The sequence below is a fragment of the Montipora capricornis genome, chromosome 3 (assembly GCF_036669925.1).
Source record: "Montipora capricornis isolate CH-2021 chromosome 3, ASM3666992v2, whole genome shotgun sequence".
Taxonomy (NCBI): domain Eukaryota; kingdom Metazoa; phylum Cnidaria; class Anthozoa; order Scleractinia; family Acroporidae; genus Montipora; species Montipora capricornis.
Genome location: NC_090885.1, coordinates 62,680,363 through 62,696,931, shown reverse-complemented (window position 1 = coordinate 62,696,931; position 16,569 = coordinate 62,680,363). Strand labels below are relative to the sequence as shown.

General features: G+C 40.0%; 2 protein-coding genes across 2 annotated transcripts in view; both read right to left on the bottom strand.

The window, feature by feature from the left end:
- Window positions 1-351: 351 nt before the first annotated feature.
- LOC138041551 (neurogenic differentiation factor 1-like) lies at window positions 352-10,881 on the bottom strand. The gene is made up of 3 exons (XM_068887289.1): window positions 10,843-10,881; window positions 1,227-1,798; window positions 352-438 (listed from the first exon to the last, which is right to left on the bottom strand). Exons 2-3 carry the CDS (start codon window positions 1,794-1,796, stop codon window positions 403-405), a joined length of 606 nt encoding a protein of 201 aa, XP_068743390.1. The 5' UTR covers window positions 1,797-1,798; window positions 10,843-10,881; the 3' UTR covers window positions 352-402.
- Window positions 10,882-12,699: 1,818 nt separating this feature from the next.
- The window catches only part of LOC138040696 (uncharacterized), a 13,235-nt gene continuing 9,365 nt past the window's right edge, over window positions 12,700-16,569 (bottom strand). The window contains exon 2 of the mRNA XM_068886376.1: window positions 12,700-13,194. Within this exon, the coding sequence (XP_068742477.1) occupies window positions 12,700-13,194 (495 nt within the window). The remainder of the gene's footprint in view (window positions 13,195-16,569) is intronic.

Here is a 16,569-nt window from a genome sequence, read left to right as displayed (position 1 = left end):
GAAAAGACTTGATTGAAACTCGCTCTATACCCTGGTAAGATCTAATTAGTCTAAAACAGTATCACCCCGGGGTGGAGCGTACCTCTCCCATTCAAATCCTATGAATCAATCTCTATTTGTAGAAATGCCACGAGTTCTTCGGCTCTGCCCGCACTGTTAATAACGGGCAATCAGAAGAAAGGTGTTGTCAAACGAAGACAAAAAGAGCAAAAACGATGTATGCAAAGTGTGAGTCTCCTGCTGAAGGGTTAGTTCTAAAAATAGAATGATACGCGCAAAGGTCGACTCAAGGATAAAGTGCACAGGAAGGCTTCTCCAATGGGATCCTCCTTGAAGAGAACATATCATTGACGTATGTGTGGGCATAAAAGTCAATAACATCTGTTCTTTACTCTGTTTTCCTCAGTGACCTTCAATAAAGTAGTTCCCAGGGGCATTCTGTACAGAAAACAAGAAACAGACGTTAAATTTGATATTCATTGAAAATAGGAGAAATCACTAATGGAGTTGAAGTAAAATCAAAAACAGATTGAACGCCGCGAATTGTTGGATCATATCTTCTTGATCTTTCGGCAAAAGGAGAAAGCCGTCAAAGCTACAGACCACGAGCAAAACGTAGGAAAACCGTCGCGCAGGAGTCAGGCGCCAAGCGCGGAAAACATTAAGATCGACTTTTGATTGGCTAAGAAACAGGTCGAGCATGCTAAGCAAATAATTGGGATGGTCAGAACCATTCTTAGGACCTTATAGGGTTGGTAGAAGAACAATGAACAAAAAAGGGGAAACGTTCCATCTTAGCTGCAAAAGCCAAACTGGTGCAGCTTTAATGAGGTGTCGACCAACAAGCATCACTGAGCGATCCAAAAGCAAAGCAATCCGGCATTTTTTTCTTTTTCAATCAACATGCTTAGGGATTGGCTAAAAACCCGCGTCACTTTCGATGCCAATCAGAGGAAAAAAGCTAAACCATTTATGACGGGCTCGTGGGTGTCTCTCTGACGCTCAGCGCCGGTTGCATGTGATTGCTTCAAATTATTTGGCTCTCAGTTAATGATTAAAGTGCAAACCTGGTGCAAACATCTCAAAAGCAAAAACTGAACGAAACAAAACAAAAGTTAAAAAACTAAAACAAAAGCAAAAAACAAAGCTGGCATTCTAATTTCAAAGCGTTGACTTTTTTTCAGTATCCTATTTTACGAAACAACGGATGATAATGATTTCTTTACCTGCAGATTATACAACAAATTCTCTGCCGAATGCGAGTCAACAAGACTGGCAGACAAAAGGCCGCAAAAGTCCGCTGAAGAACTCTCGGCGCTAGCGGTCATGGACGCAGGAAACTGGGGCCCAAGTGCTGCCGGCTGACGAGGACCATACTGGAAACTAGTCAGCTCGGTAAAGCCTGGAGGAAGGGTTGGAGGGGGAGCTACAAACTGAGGCGGATAAGAATGATCAGCGACCCGAGAACTCGATTTAGAGAGTTCGATATTTTCATTTTCAAACGGCATCGGGTACATAAGCGCATTCATCGGAGAGCTATAGCTATCGTGCATGCTGGAGCTTTTCTTGATGGAATTCTTAAGAGACTGGATGTAATTTGTAGCGATCCGCAGCAGTTCCAGTTTTGTCTTCACGCGGGTTTCTTCTTGGTTCGGAATCGTGCTTCGTAGCTCTTCAAAAGCGTCATTCATCTTTCGAACGCGCTCTCTCTCTCGTCGGTTGGCCAACACCCGTTTAGCTCTCGACATCTGTCTCTTTCGTGGCTTCCTCATCTGGTCTTCAGAAAAGGAATCCATATCTGAAACAGGAAGTCAAGGTGGTGTTAAGGACGGTGCCTACTATTGTTATTGCGCATACGTTCTGCGCATCTCCAGATACTCGGATTTCCAATCGCCGATGCCTACTAATACAGGGGTATTTTTGCGCGGTTTAAAACTATACGGAGAAAGTAGATCTTAGTAAGTACTCTTGGTGTCCAAAAAGAAATTTGGTGGTAGCCATGCAATTTTCAGAGATAATTAAGCTTCAATTTGAGAAAAAACGCTATACATTGCTTTGTATTTCAAAGCTTTTCACAAATATTACTCATGAATTATCTTTGAAAAGTGCGTGTTTAACAACAATTTTATTTTTGGATTTCAATAACACTTATTAAGATCTACATTTCCTGTATAATCACACACTGAGGCAAAAATATCTTTAATTAGTAGGCACCGTCCTTAAGTCCAGGGAAGGTTACCTGTTAACCCTAAAATTTGACATTGGTTCTTATTTTCTAAACTCTAAGAAAAATTTTACACTTTGGCATATACGAACAAGCGACATTTCCAGTTCTCTCCAAACGCCCTCTTCGTAAGAGGAGCATTACTTTAGGGTAGAGCTGATAATGTCAGGTGATCTTTCGATTTTACTTAATACAGTCATTTTATGTGAATTTTCATTCTATATTTAAGTTTTGTCCAATTTATTTAAGGGATAGGGAACGAAAGCCGAATACTTCTAAATTCTGCCAACTGCAACGTGTTCAACACAGCCTAGATTTCTGTTAATTACGATTTAAGTAAGAACCTGTTTAGACTAAATTTTAAATGGAAGGTTTTTACATGTGGGGTTTTACTGTATCAGACTAAGATTTTGCTGTCATTTTATGCAATAGTTTAATTTATTGAACAAAAACGAATTCCCAAAAAGGTTATGCTATTTATAAATAATCATTACTGAAGAAACTTCCATTAGATACCATGAAGATTTTATAGATTAAAATAATAGTTGTTAGGCCTGTATCATACCTTAGTAGAGCCATTCTTAAATTATTGTATGATTGCTTGGGGTAATGCATATCAGTCAACTTTGCAACCTTCATTTACGTTGCAAAAGAAAGCTATAAGAATAGTAACCTTCTCGATCTCCAGCTTCACTGAACACGCAAGTCCTTCGGGTTCTCTATTAAGCTAGTAGAACTCACTGGAGAGCTGGGTCGTTTATCTAAGTCCTAAACCTACGAATCCTGCTTGATATTTCGTAGGACTCCGTTTCCAAAGCAACTTGTAGTTTGATCAAAAATAAGACACAAACAGCAGGGTTAAAAAGATTGAACGTTTCGTATGTGCTCTACATAAATAATAATCAAAATGAACAAGTTCAATATGTTTATCACTGCTGTTTTGTGTCTTATTTTTGATCAAACTACGATGGCCCAAGAACAAAAGTATTTACGATACAACTTGTAGTTTGTCGTTCTCACGGGCGCATTACACCTTTCTGTACTAGCTGAATACTCCCAGAATAATTGGGTGGGGGTGTGCGGCCCGCTTCCTAAAACCCTTACCCTACGTTCAGACTAAAATCTGCGATTTTCTCCACCCTATTTCAGACCTGACCAAAAATTTGATACCCTATTTCAGACCTGACTCTTAAAATCAACACCCTATTTCAGACCCGAGAACGGCTTTGGTTGATGGTCTTATCACCTAATGATATGGCGGTAGCTTCTTTCAAAAAAACATCATGACCCAATTCAAAGACTTGATGAGTGCAGAAACTATACCCTATTTCAGAACAAAATCGTCAAAATTGATACCCTATTTCAGACCAAAACGACTAAAAACCCATACCCTTTAAGGCCGCACATACCTATATGGCCTATATAAGGGAGTACTTCCCCCCCCCAAACCCGGTGTACTAGGAGGAATTGATTTATATCTTGCTTTTGCAAAATATCCTTCACTTGACCAATCACATACCATTTGATGCTAGTCTAAGTTTCTACTCAGTTTTCTTCCTAAAAACCCAAATACTGCTGGCCTCTGACATTCCCCGGACTGACGCGCTTAAGAACATAATAGGGACTTTAAGATCTGCGACGCGACGGTAACGAAAACTTCATTCAAAATTGCAAGTTCAGGTTTATTAATCTTTTTCGACGTTATGTCGGCTTGTCTAACCTCTAAAAACTAGTGTAGCTCCCCAGGAACTGAATTAGGAGGTGCGGTATTGAATCTACGACAGAAAACTCAAATTCGCTGCCTTTTGTTTAAAACTTGAAAATTGGTCATTTCACGTCGTAGATTTGCCGAAAACGTGAGAGAAATGTACAAAAATGAAAATACACGTGCACAGCGTGCAAAGCTATTGTTTTTGCTCATTAAACATGCAAAATTTGTGACGTTTTCGTTGCCGTCGCGTCATAGATCTTAAACTCCCTAATGACAAGACAAACTGAAACCAATCCTTTTGTTATTGAGTACAACGCTACACTACCTAACCTCACAGCAAAATTCAAAAACACTCCAACATACTTTACTCAACAGATCGTTGCAAAAACGTTTTCAAAACACCTCCTTTAGTGGCTTACCGTTGTGGTAAAAATATTAGTGACATTCTTATTAGACCCCAAATCACTAATTTAAAAACAAATTTCAACAACAATTCGTCCGGTTCTTTTCGGTGCAACAGTAACAGTTGCATCACTTGACCCTATATAGGGCACGTAATGAATACACTTTTTATTCTATGGGAGAAAGCCATGAAATTAAATCTCAAATTACTTGCAACACTTTCAATGTTAGTTGCATGATTCAGTGTAAATTATGTAGTCTTCCGCGGAAACCAAACGTCGGCTTAAGACCGTTTTAATGAACACAGACTCCCTATAATCAGTCCCACTAGAGGTTATCCAGACGGCACTGAGTCTCAAAACACTTTCTTAGCAACAATTACCATTTACACAGTCATATGTTACTCATTCCTATGGAAAAACTCATCTAAAAACTCGTTTACCTCACACCTGGACTACCGTAACTCACTTTTGTATGGTGTACAAAAGTGTCAAATAGATCTACTACACTTCAAAAAGTCTTAAATGCAGCTGCACGTAGGCCTGAAGAGTCTACATTGGCTTCCAATTGGTTTTCGAGTAAAGTCCAAAATCGCTTTACTAGTATTGAAAGCCCTCAAAGGAATGGCGCCATCCTATCTGAGTGGGATGTTACAATCTAAGCCTACATCACACTATCAGCTGCTATTCCCTGCGTAGTAACAACGAAAACCTTTTGATCATTCCTCGAACAAGATGCAATAGGCTTTTGGTGATCGTGCGTTTGCAGTGGCGGGCCCACAAATATGGAACAATCTTCCTCTACGGTTTCAAAAATAAACTAAAACCACGCCTTTTTAAAGAAGCTTTTTTACTCTTTTTATAAAGAACACTAATATTATCATAGGCGCTATATAAATATATTTATTATTATTATGATTAGTGGTGGTATTATTATTATAACTTGACTCTTTCAGGAAAGCTCGGGAAGCTCATCGAGAAAACTATAGAACGCTCTTGAAATAAACAAACGTGACGGATAATCAGCAATCTTGTTATTCAGTATATAGTGTTACAACGGCATTTTTTCCATATGTAATATTTTGGTTTGTTTATCCAGTAGCTATATCACGTTACGTTGTCTTCTAAAATCTTCTTTAATTACTTCATAACATGTGTATATATATCCTGTAAAATTCGTCAGATTCCCAAAAAAACCTGATGAAGGCTGGTATTGGCCAACCAATAAAATATTTCCGCATTGTTGAATCAGTCGTACGATAGTCTACTTGGCATTCAAAAATATTTTGATGGAGTCAGTTCTTGGATGGGAGACCTCTGCGAAGTCTCCGTGACCAAAACATCTAATCTTCTGGTTTTTTTTTAACTTTGTATTTGCTTGCGTAAGGCTTTTTTTCTAATATTCTTTTCATGTTTTTGATTCTCGTATTGGAATGGCGATGGAATCCCTAGACAATGCAGTTAGCGGACAAGTGAGTCTCAAAGCGGGTGAGTGCTCTGGGCCACAATTTATTTTGTTGCTAAGGTTGACCATTGCTTTTGCAATGTCAAAACATCTCACTTTAAGACAACGTAATAATATACAAGACGCTCTTTAAAGCCTTTACTTCGAATACCCATGTTGCGCAGAAGTAGGGTGATTGTTTGGAAGAGTTAGAATCAAACTCCAATAGTATAGTAAAGCGATGTTCAAATTTGCTGAGTACGGAGCAAGAGAAGTAAACGTTTCTGCAGCCAATTGAAGTCTGGAGGGCTCATAACAACAGATAATGTATTCGTGAACATCGCTTTGTGTTTACAAATAAAATCAATAGGTCACCGAGCAAAAGTAGTAGTTTGATTTGGTACAAGCTGTCGGATAGGAAACAGCGTGAATCTACGCAAGAGAGCGTGAAACACTGCCGTAGCAAGAGAGAAAACTTGTGAAAACCATTCTTGTAATTTATGTGGCTAAGTGAAATTTAGCCCTCCTCTTACCAGCTATACCGGCAACCAGCTGCAAAGTTCCGAAATTAAAAATGTTGTGAATAATACGGTGACCTCCCTCTTGAAACAACTAATGAAAAAATTGACATCTACATATGATGCTCGTACAAAGAACAGCTGAAAGAAAAAGAAATTTCGGGCTGTCCAGCGTACCGCTGCTGTGAACTAAGCTCATCACCCTCGCAGCTTGTATATAATTCGACTGGACTCTGGAAAATGAATACTTGAACTCGATTCACCCCCGCGAACTTGTCGGCTTCTGAGCCCGTGCATTCTGTTGTGATTTCCTGATCAACGCAATCGGAATGTCGCGAAACAGTAGATACAGAAGACTTGTGATTTAATGCTATTTATTAGACTATATACGCACAATATTTCTTTCCTTTGCACATTTGTTCCTGATCAACTTCTTCGCAGTTAATTTCGATTTTTTCTAGGTGATGCGAACTGCGAAATCACCACCGCAAAATCTGTCTACATCTGTTTCATCTCAATGTCTCATCCGCAGTGTCCACGAAATAACTAATTAAAAAGCAAAGTCTTGCTTCATGAGGTCAAAGGTGGCCGCCATTTTCGAAATCGGGCCAAAGTTTTAAATATAGAGCAAAGCATCACGTGATCTCAGTCGCTTCGATGGCTCAGTGGGAATTCATTCGCCCCTGGGGCCTGATGGCCCGAGATTCTTATCAAGCGGTTTATCTACTATCTTTGTGGTATGCACATTTGTGGCTACGATGTTTTTATAACGTGGTATGCATGGCATCCCACGTAAATAGTGTTCTCAGTTACACCAGGAGAGTATAAAAATATGAAAATGCAGGATAAAGGTTTTAACGGTACTATTTTTTTCACAGATAATGTTAGTTTGATAGGTCTGACTGTCGGGCAATTATGAAGTTCAGATTACAATCAACATTCGGTGACGACATCTTACCATTCATTAGTTCTCAAAACGACGCTTTTTCATGGAGCAGTGCATTCTGGTCAAAAGCGCGATGCATTATGGTAAAAGCCAGCGAAGTCCAAAACATTGATATTTGGCACGTATTGTCTAAACTATGATTATGTTACTTTTTTCTAGCACGCTTTGTTTACTCCGCAACAAATGACGTTTTATTGTGACGATTTCGCAAAAGCAACCAGCTAAAACACAGAACTCCAGGTAATAGCAAAATACGTTTTCCTTTTTTCCCGTATTTGTATGCTTCGAAGACTTTGGAGAATGCTTTACACAACTGCGGCGACACTTTAGCTGTTTTGACTCTGTTGGTATTTTTTAAAAACTTCCGTAGTTCTCCACCTGTGTTTCGGAATCATCTTATTTTCAAGATTAGGCCTTAGAGTAAACAGCCCTTATGTTTTCAATTCCTCCGTTGCTTTATGTTGAAAGACGAGTCTTGAATTAAAAAAAAAAAAAAAAGGGAGGTACAATACGACACAAATAATTGATGTTGAAACGAGCAATGTTTATTCATTGGCCATGGCAAATTTTATGCCCCGCTTGGTTGTACAGTACCGAACAATCAGATAACATGCGCTGTACACTTACTTCAGGCCTTATTGCACTCAAATAATTGCCCATTTGGAGATTAGGTTCTTTCTTCGATAATTTTACACAAATACTCAGGATTGCGTACATTCTACGCTGCTATATCGTGCAGACCGAGTTTAATTTATTTTGACTATTGTGAATCAAACCATTTGTTTAAAAACCTCTTGTTCTTACGCTACCGCCAACGCGAAATGCGAAGGAAGCGCTTGTAGCGTATTTGTGTACTTGCTTACAAGCTAGGAATATCGCGTAGGTTATTAGCAATGAAAGAGGAGATTAAGCCATTTATGTTCAATGTAGAGAAAACTATCCGTGCACTTAAAATAAATTGGATTACAGATGAAACAATTGATTCTGCTCAGTGAAAAAAGCAATACATCTTACCAGAAACCCATAAGGGTTGAAACGTGTAACGGCCCCTTGTGTGCTGGGAAACAAGCTTCTGAATATTCAATTTGCTAAGTACCATATTTGGAACAACAAGAGCGAGGGGTTTCCAAATATAGTACTTAGCACTGAAAACATTCAACCAATCAGTTCGCACTGAATATTTCTTTAGCGTGTCTTCTCTTCACACTTTTTAGCGAGTTGAACAACAAAGAGAACCTCTCTTTTTGGGCAACTTTATCTATTTTTGGAATCTTACAACAACATCTCGGTAATAAAAATATATAACCCATGTTAACTAAATGTAAACAAAGTCAAGTATAGCACTAGAGCGATGAAAATTTTTGAGTTAAAATTGATCGAGATATTCATCTCATTCGATGGTTTAACATATAATATACGCGCGGATATTTTGCGAGTTGCGTAGCAATCAGCAAAATGTCCGCGAGTGTTATATGTTAAACCATCGAATAAGAGATTTATTATTCCACTACAAAAATGGTTTTATTTGGTAAGAGTGTTTTGAAAAAATGCATCATCTGTCCTTCAGGGTGCCTGCGAACGATGAAAACAGCACAAAAAGCCAGCCAAAGATCTTTATTTGATTGGATAAACAAAATGAAGAGTGACAAGCGATGACAAGCTAAATTTTCAGGCTTTGCATCTTGTTGAAAACAATTTCTCTAATTGAAAAACTTCCTTTCCGTCCGTTTTTGTTCTGCTCTAAACCGGTCAAACCGGGACACTGCAGTCTATTGCCGTGTCATATTTTGCGCGTTCTCTTGACCAAATATGGTAAGATGGCGTAATAATGGAATAATAATGCCGAGTATTACATGTAACGACAGCCATGTTTGATAACTCTGAACAGAAAGCAATTGTAAAAATCTAGGAACTATTTTGCAAGAGCGCATCTTGATGGGACTCAAATAACCGTGTAATTTGTTTGGGCTATAGACCAACGTCATTGACCTTCTCAGTGGGTCAGCAGTCATGCGATACCCTTTGAAGACACCAATTCACTATTTTAAGTGCGTTTGAGTCAATTTTAGGCTGCAGGATTTCGTCAGTATCGAATGGGAAAACGTCTGTATTCAATCGTAGGCTCGTTGCGTTGAGTGGAAAACCTTTGAAGCAACGTGACACAGCTTGCCTTGTTTCGACTGCACGCTTCCCTTACAGAGAAAGTGAAAAGAATTGTTTTGGATTGATAAATGCCCTCAAAAATTCCATAGTTTTTCGGCAGCAGTTACATCAAAGGAAGACGTGCTGTGTCCTTTATAGCTGCTTCTAAGGGTAGCCGGAGATTCTGAATGGAAAAGAAAGGATTCCGCTAAAAATGACTTCACAAAAAAGCAATTGATGAGACGCTTGTACACATTGATTTTGTTCTCTCTTTTTCAAATCCTGAGTCAACAACATCTAAAGCTCTTACCTACCTCTCACCCAGAATTGTATTTATTGTGTCCCTTCTGCTATTGCTGGAACGTCTCTCTCTCTTTAAATATTTATTTGGTAGATATTATAAAGTTACTTGCTAACCCACACGAGGTAGTTTTAGGACCTTACTTCTGCCCATTATTTGGGCGAACTGAAAATGCGTGGCTGAGCGCAAACAGCGTGGTGCAAAACGGCGCGTTTGATTATCCTCATTCCACATTTCCACTCTTTAGTATAATTTGTGAATGTTTTCAGGTAGCTATTTTTTCAAAACAATAACCTTCTTGGGGCGCGCAAGAGTTGTTGATTACGAGAAGGTAGGGATGACTTGATTGGGCGTGGCTATTAATGTAACCCTCACGCTTTATGTCCGCATCGTTGCGGTTATTTCTGGAGTGACACAAAGCATTTGCAAGCTGATGATTATTTCCTTTAAAAGCTGTCAAAGCTTAAGACTAAGAAGATAAGTTTTAACCAGTTAAAATCCAAGAAAATCCATTACTTTAATAAACAAGAGATTTTCAGCTGTGTTCTGGACTCCATATCTTCAAAGAGGGGGTCTAGTTTCCTCAACTCTTGTCGGAAACTGCCTCCTAGAGTGTTTTCAAGTTTTCAACATTTACGCAGCTCTCATCCCTGTGTTTCAATTCCAACGAGCCAAATCACATTTCAGACTTAAATGCCAACAGGGACGTGTAGAAAACCGAATATGACACTTCCAGAATGAAGCTGGGCCTCATTTTCGCACCATTCTCGCAGGCCAACATCGAGTAAACACATCTTGTTTACATCTTAAACGTGATTTTCTACCACAGCTGTTAGTCTTCTTGCACGCTATTGATTATTAAGGTACCTTGAAGTTGAGTGAATTCCCGCTCATAGAAAGTGGACCTTATAGTGCAAAAGGCTTTCAACCTGACATAAAAAAATCCTTCTTCTAAAAGACAATCTCACAAACGTTTGGGTTCTATTTACCAGTGCTTTGATGTCACTACTTCCAAACTGATAACCTAACCTTGCTTACTTATCCGGCTTTCCTATCTCAATGCATCGTAGTAACCCAGCGATTTAGTTCCAATTTGGTCAATTCGTTGACAGTTTAACTTGGTTGTGCACTTAATCTAATTTGACAAGAGCTTACCTGCAAAAATGGCTGCCTTAATGAGGACAAAAGACTTGAAAATTGAATGATTGTGCTGATATGATTGCTTAAGATGCCTTTCGCGTTTAACAGGGTTGTTATAGCTCCGGCTCTGAACGTTTCTGATCAAGTTACATCACTGCCTTGAGTTTCCGTCTCTCCACTTTTGACTGACTCGTGCCCAGGTCTCCAATCATATCCGTATTTGTCCAAACATGATATCATATAGCGGGGCGATCCTCATTTACCACCTCTGATGATCGAGAGAAGCATTGTTACGGTTATGTAACATCTTCCAGCCTTAATTTCTCGTCACTATATCTCTTTTAACTTGTAAAAATGTGTGATAATCCTCCAAGATGCAAAATGCCTTGAACCACTGGGTGTTGACGAGAGAGTAAAATGTTGATCACCAAGAACTGGATTCCCCACGAGCGGAAGATTATTAGTATTTCAAATTTCTAGTTTCTAAAGGAACATTTTGTTGCTGCGTCGGCGGGAGAGTGAAACAGGAAAATTCGGTTTTATCAAACGTGTTGATAAAGGTCGAATAACCACCGTGACAGATTTGGAAAGCTGACGTTTCCAGCGTTAGCCCGTCGTCAGACCGAACAGAGGAATTATGGGTGTTCTTGGCTTTAATGCGGGTGTGGAGGAGCTTTGCCGTCGGTGGAAAACATGAATGGTAACATGAATTTGTGATAAATTAATGTAATGAGAGGCGTTCATTGATTCCGTGAGGATAGGGTGTATCTAGTTGAAAGATGAATTTTTGTTCCAGATTGTTACGGCTTTCTGTGTTCCCGTTGTGTAAAGATAGGCCTCAAATTGTCATGTTGTGGTGGGAGTGATTACTAATCCTTGTCGGGCCCATGAGGACTCTTAAGGCCGGCCAGAAGATTGCGTCATCCATCCCGGTCTGCCGCCGATGCGACCGCAGCCCCTCACGAATGCCATCCCAGCTGGTTTCTTTCTTTCTCCACAGTTCTTCTCCACGTTTCTCTCGGCCGGCCTCGCCTCCTTTTACCTTCAAGTGCCCATGTTAGTGCAGTCCTCGAAATGTTACTAGGACTAGTCCTCAATATATGTCCTATCCATCGCCTTCTCAGTTCTCACTCGTACAAGGGCTGATACCGGCGTACTCCCTGTTGCTTCATAAAGCTCTTCGTTGCTAAGATGGTTAGGCCAGAATCTCCTCAGCACTCTCCTCAGGCATGTGCAGTGAAACACATCCAGTTTGGTGAGATCAGCTGTTGTCACTCTCCACATTTCGGCTCCATACAGTAGCACGGACAGACTGTTGAGTTCAGGATGCGCAGCCTGGTCTTCTGGCTGAATCTGCCTGACCTCCAGATGTTCTGAAGTCTGGTGAAAGCAATTCTAGTTGGTGCTGGTCGCCGCTTGATGTCCGCTTCTGTGCCACCAGATTGGTCAAGTACTGAACCTACCATCTCGGACAAAACTGTTGAGACAGTGACACAAATTCACTTCCATTTTGACACACCCCTGCGTACTTTCCCCCTTCCCACTCCCCTCCCCCCTCAGTCAATGTTGCCGAGTATTGTCATATGTTCTACAGTATATTTCCGACGAAGATAAGGCAACATTGAGTTTGGGGGGGAGGGGAAAGGGCGGCTTTTAAGCTGAACGTTTGGATAACTGGTTGGAGTACCAAAAATCCCGCTTTGTCTCAACAGGTTTTGTCCGAGATTGTAGGTACACGAAGGATTCCACATCTTCCACCTCCTCTCCTTCTATCCTTATGTAGTCTGCGTATCTGTATCTTGAGCCTGACAACGCCGGCGGTGGTTACTAGTCTATCAGTCTTCTCCTGGAGATCAGCAAATCTGCTTGAGATCAGAGCAACATCGTCAGCATAATCAGGTCTTCTAGAATTGATGTAAGCTTCCATCTCAGGCCGCGTTTCCTGTTGTTTGTGTGCCGCACGACCCAGTCCATGATCAAGACAAAGATGAAGCCAAAGATCACGCACCCCTGCCGCACACCGCTCTTCACTTCAAACCAGCTAGGATACCTTCCGCCTTCTGTAACACAGCTTGCGCTCTGATGGTATAGTGCCTTGAAAGTCCTGACAAAGATGTCAGGGATGCCATACTGCCCCATAATGTCCCAAAGTCGCCCTCTGATGATGCCGTCAAATGACTTTGAAAAGTCAACGAAGTTAATGCACAGTGGTGCTTGCCATTCCTGGCACTGCTCCAGGGAGTGATTAGGAAGATTAAAATGGCGCGCAGCTGGTTTTGATGCATCTGCGTCGTTTTGTTCTTCATATCGTAGGAGTTCGCGAAAGCGGTCCGCCAATCTTCTCCCTGTTTCGCTTATGTAGCTCTTCTAACATATTGTGCAGGTTATGCAATGGAAGAAATTTGCGGGATGCATGTGAAGTGGTCAGTGACTTTAACGGATCGATTCGGTCCTGAGATCTTAACCATGTTACAAATAGAAGGACAAGTTTTGCATCGTGTGCGTGTACATTTGAAAGTTCCCAGTTGGTCGCCAGACTTGAATGCGCTCCTAACTAGAAAGTTACCTACGTTTTTGTCGCGTTTGAATGAAATAAGTGGTGTTAGAGGAAATATATGTTTAGTTTCGGGATCATTTCGGAGAATTTTGAAGTTTTTGAGAATGACATCTTTGACTGCAAGGTTTTGTGGATGGTAGGTGAGGGTGAATGGAATTCTGTTGGTTTCTTCGATTAATTTGTTCTGTGACGCTTGTAGTGCGGTTTCTCGATCGATTACTTGGGCACGATGTTTGCCTGTGGTGACAGCGGAGTCAGGGTAGCCACGTTTTGTGAAAAACTGGCAACAAGGTCTCGAAGATCGTGAGTCGCATTGTGATAACCAATGACTTAAACTATTCAATATGTCTACTGAGACCCTACTAGTAACTAACATAAGGGACGTCGTTTCTTTGTTTTTCACATAGGTTAACCCTGACGGAGAAAAGGTAACCATTAGCCGTGAAAAAGTAAATTATTTAACCGTTACCCACGAAAGCTACCCCTCCCCCCACACCCCCTCCCCCCCACCCCCCCCCCCCTTCCACCTCATTGAGACCCTCATAACCTGGAGCCTGCGTCTCCAATACTACAATCGGACAGTAGAAGAAAGACAAAAATACAACATCATTTATGAATATCGACCGAGAAAACCCTATTTCGCCATAAATGGGAAGTATTCACTGTCTATACGACAAATAGCCGCAAAAATTAAATGAATACCCCCAACTTCGAGCGTTCATTTCAATATTACCCTTGTTGTACCTTGCGCATGGAAATAACGTGCAGAAGATCTAGAAGTGACATGCGCTTACGTCCCTTTTCGACGTTATGTGAAACGGAGATTATGTGGGTCAAGTTTGTTGGTTTTCTTTGTTACAGGTTGAATTTAAATTCACGTTAGTTTTAATTTCAACCTATGTTGATTTTTTCAACCTAGGACAATTTTTTTTAACCTAGGTTATTATGAACTGTCTAAAAAAGCTTTTGTGGCCGGAATTTTTACGGAGGATAAAAGGAATCGAAAATAATGAAAAAAGACACATCGATTAAATTCCTGCTCCAGCAGTTACCTTGCCTTCCGTTCTTCTTCCACTTACTGTCTCTCCCCTCCCTTCCCTTCTTCGCCCTTGCTGTTCATTACATTACTACTAACGGACTATGCCACTTACCTTGAGCTTCCACAACATTTCATGCCGTTCCAAGGATTCGAACCTTGGCACCATTGGACATCCGAGAACGCGTCTCAAGGTTAGGTGACGCTGGTAATTAATAAAAAGGAACAGGAAACGCCCCGTCATCTAAATGTGCTAATTGCTTAACGAAATTGTAGAACTTCAAGGGGACTGAGGCAAAATAACCACAAAGTTTGGATTTATCACTACGAACAGACTCGGTAAAATTAAAATTAAAAAACTAATTATTTTATTTGATAATTCAAAGGAAATAACACTTACTGGGACCTACAAAATGGCTTCTGATCAATAGATTACGAAATCCTTTTTCCTGACTTTCCAAATTTTTGTTTTCACTTGCTTTTAATTATTACGAATTCACGATAAGCAAAAGTAAGCAAATTAAAAGTCAACAATACATCATGTATGTTTAAGTTCTTTTATTCCTTTGAAGATATTTCAATGCTGTTGGCCCCTGCCCTCCTAAAGAGATTCATCAATGAACAATGTCCTTCTAAAAAGCTCTGAGATAGAAAAGTAGAAGCGCGGGTTATCATGCACAGTATGCCTAACCCCAACCTTAATGCTCAGCATTTAAAATCAGTGTCTAGACTTAACAACCATTGGAGTTATATAAATACTTTGGAAATTTAAGCTACACTAAAAACGAAGATCCGTAACTTAAAGTACTGACCGAGAAAACGAGGTTTGTAAGACATTAAATTAAAGTCCAGGGGAATGTTCAACTGCCACAAATGATTGGTACGCATCAAAATCCGAAAGACGAATAAATATTATTTGTTGCCTTTTGAAATAGTTGCTAGCAAGGTTCAAAACAGTTTGCCAAGTTTATTCACATAAACAACATGAAAAACCTGAAAATGGAACGTTGCATCCAATTTTCGAATTTAGCCGGCCGGACAGCAGATCGTACCGACGAATATGGCCAGCTAAATTAGCCAATCAGAACGTGCATGCTCTCTGAGAGATATAATTTTTAAGGCTCACACGTGTTCAACAATGATTCATTCATATTGAGTAAAAAACGTGATATCTGTTAGGTGAACCCCCGTTAGACAATTCCAAAACCAAACCGGATTGCCACAGGTGAACCGGCAAAGAAAAGAAAACAAAGTAACCCAGGAGGAATCAGCACCGAAATCGTATTTACAAATGCTTGTTTGTTGACGGAAAAAAGTACACTCTGGAGAAAAATCCCTCCTAGGATGATTATGTTGACATACCTTCACTAATCATCAGATTTCAAAATTATTGCTAAAAGTAGATTTATCTAACCGCAATTTCTATTGTATTTTATTTATTTATTTACTTATTTTGTTATTTATTTACTTACTTATTTATTTATTATTAGTCTTTAATATCGAGTATTGAATGTGCACACATATTTATTTTATCTCTATATGGAAAACTCACACTTAGATTTACTCTGTAAACAGTCCTACTCGCTATACCCGCCTAGATTAGCTTTAGCTATTTGCGGGCTGGCGTTGTTTTGCATTAATTTGACATTGACTTAATAATAAACTTGAACTTGAACTTGAACTTGAACTTGAACTTGAACTCGAAACAGTTAAATTTAAATTTAATTTGTACCGCGGCCTAATATCTCCCTGCTAACTGAAAGTACATGGGCTGCTTTACCTTAAAGTCCGTGGGGGTTTTATAGAAAATATCGTTCAAATAAACGAAACGTGCAGCTCAATTAGGGACGGACCATTAGAAAAGTGATGGGGGGGGTGGGGAAAAAACCAAAAAAAAATTCATGCAAGGGAAAATGCCAAGAAAAAAAATTCGCGCAAAGAAGAAGGTAAAGAAAAAAAAATTCATGCAGAAGGAAGGTCCAATTCTTGGATTTCACATGACGTCACGGCCGCCATGTTGGTGTCCCCAAGCAATGAAATGGCGGCCATTTTGGTGTCCCGATCCAATCCTCCGGGAATTGAAAGCTACTATTATGCTAACGTCTTCTTTTGTTTTCGTTGAGAAACATGGCTGTTGATCACTTGAGTG

Excerpts from the sequence above, each read along its gene's own strand:
- LOC138041551 (XM_068887289.1), bottom strand. The coding sequence starts at position 1,796 with ATGGATTCCTTTTCTGAAGACCAGATGAGGAAGCCACGAAAGAGACAG. Across the intron at positions 439-1,226 it reads ATTTGTTGTATAATCTGCAG|AATGCCCCTGGGAACTACTT; the intron begins GTAAAGAAATCA and ends TTTTCTGTACAG.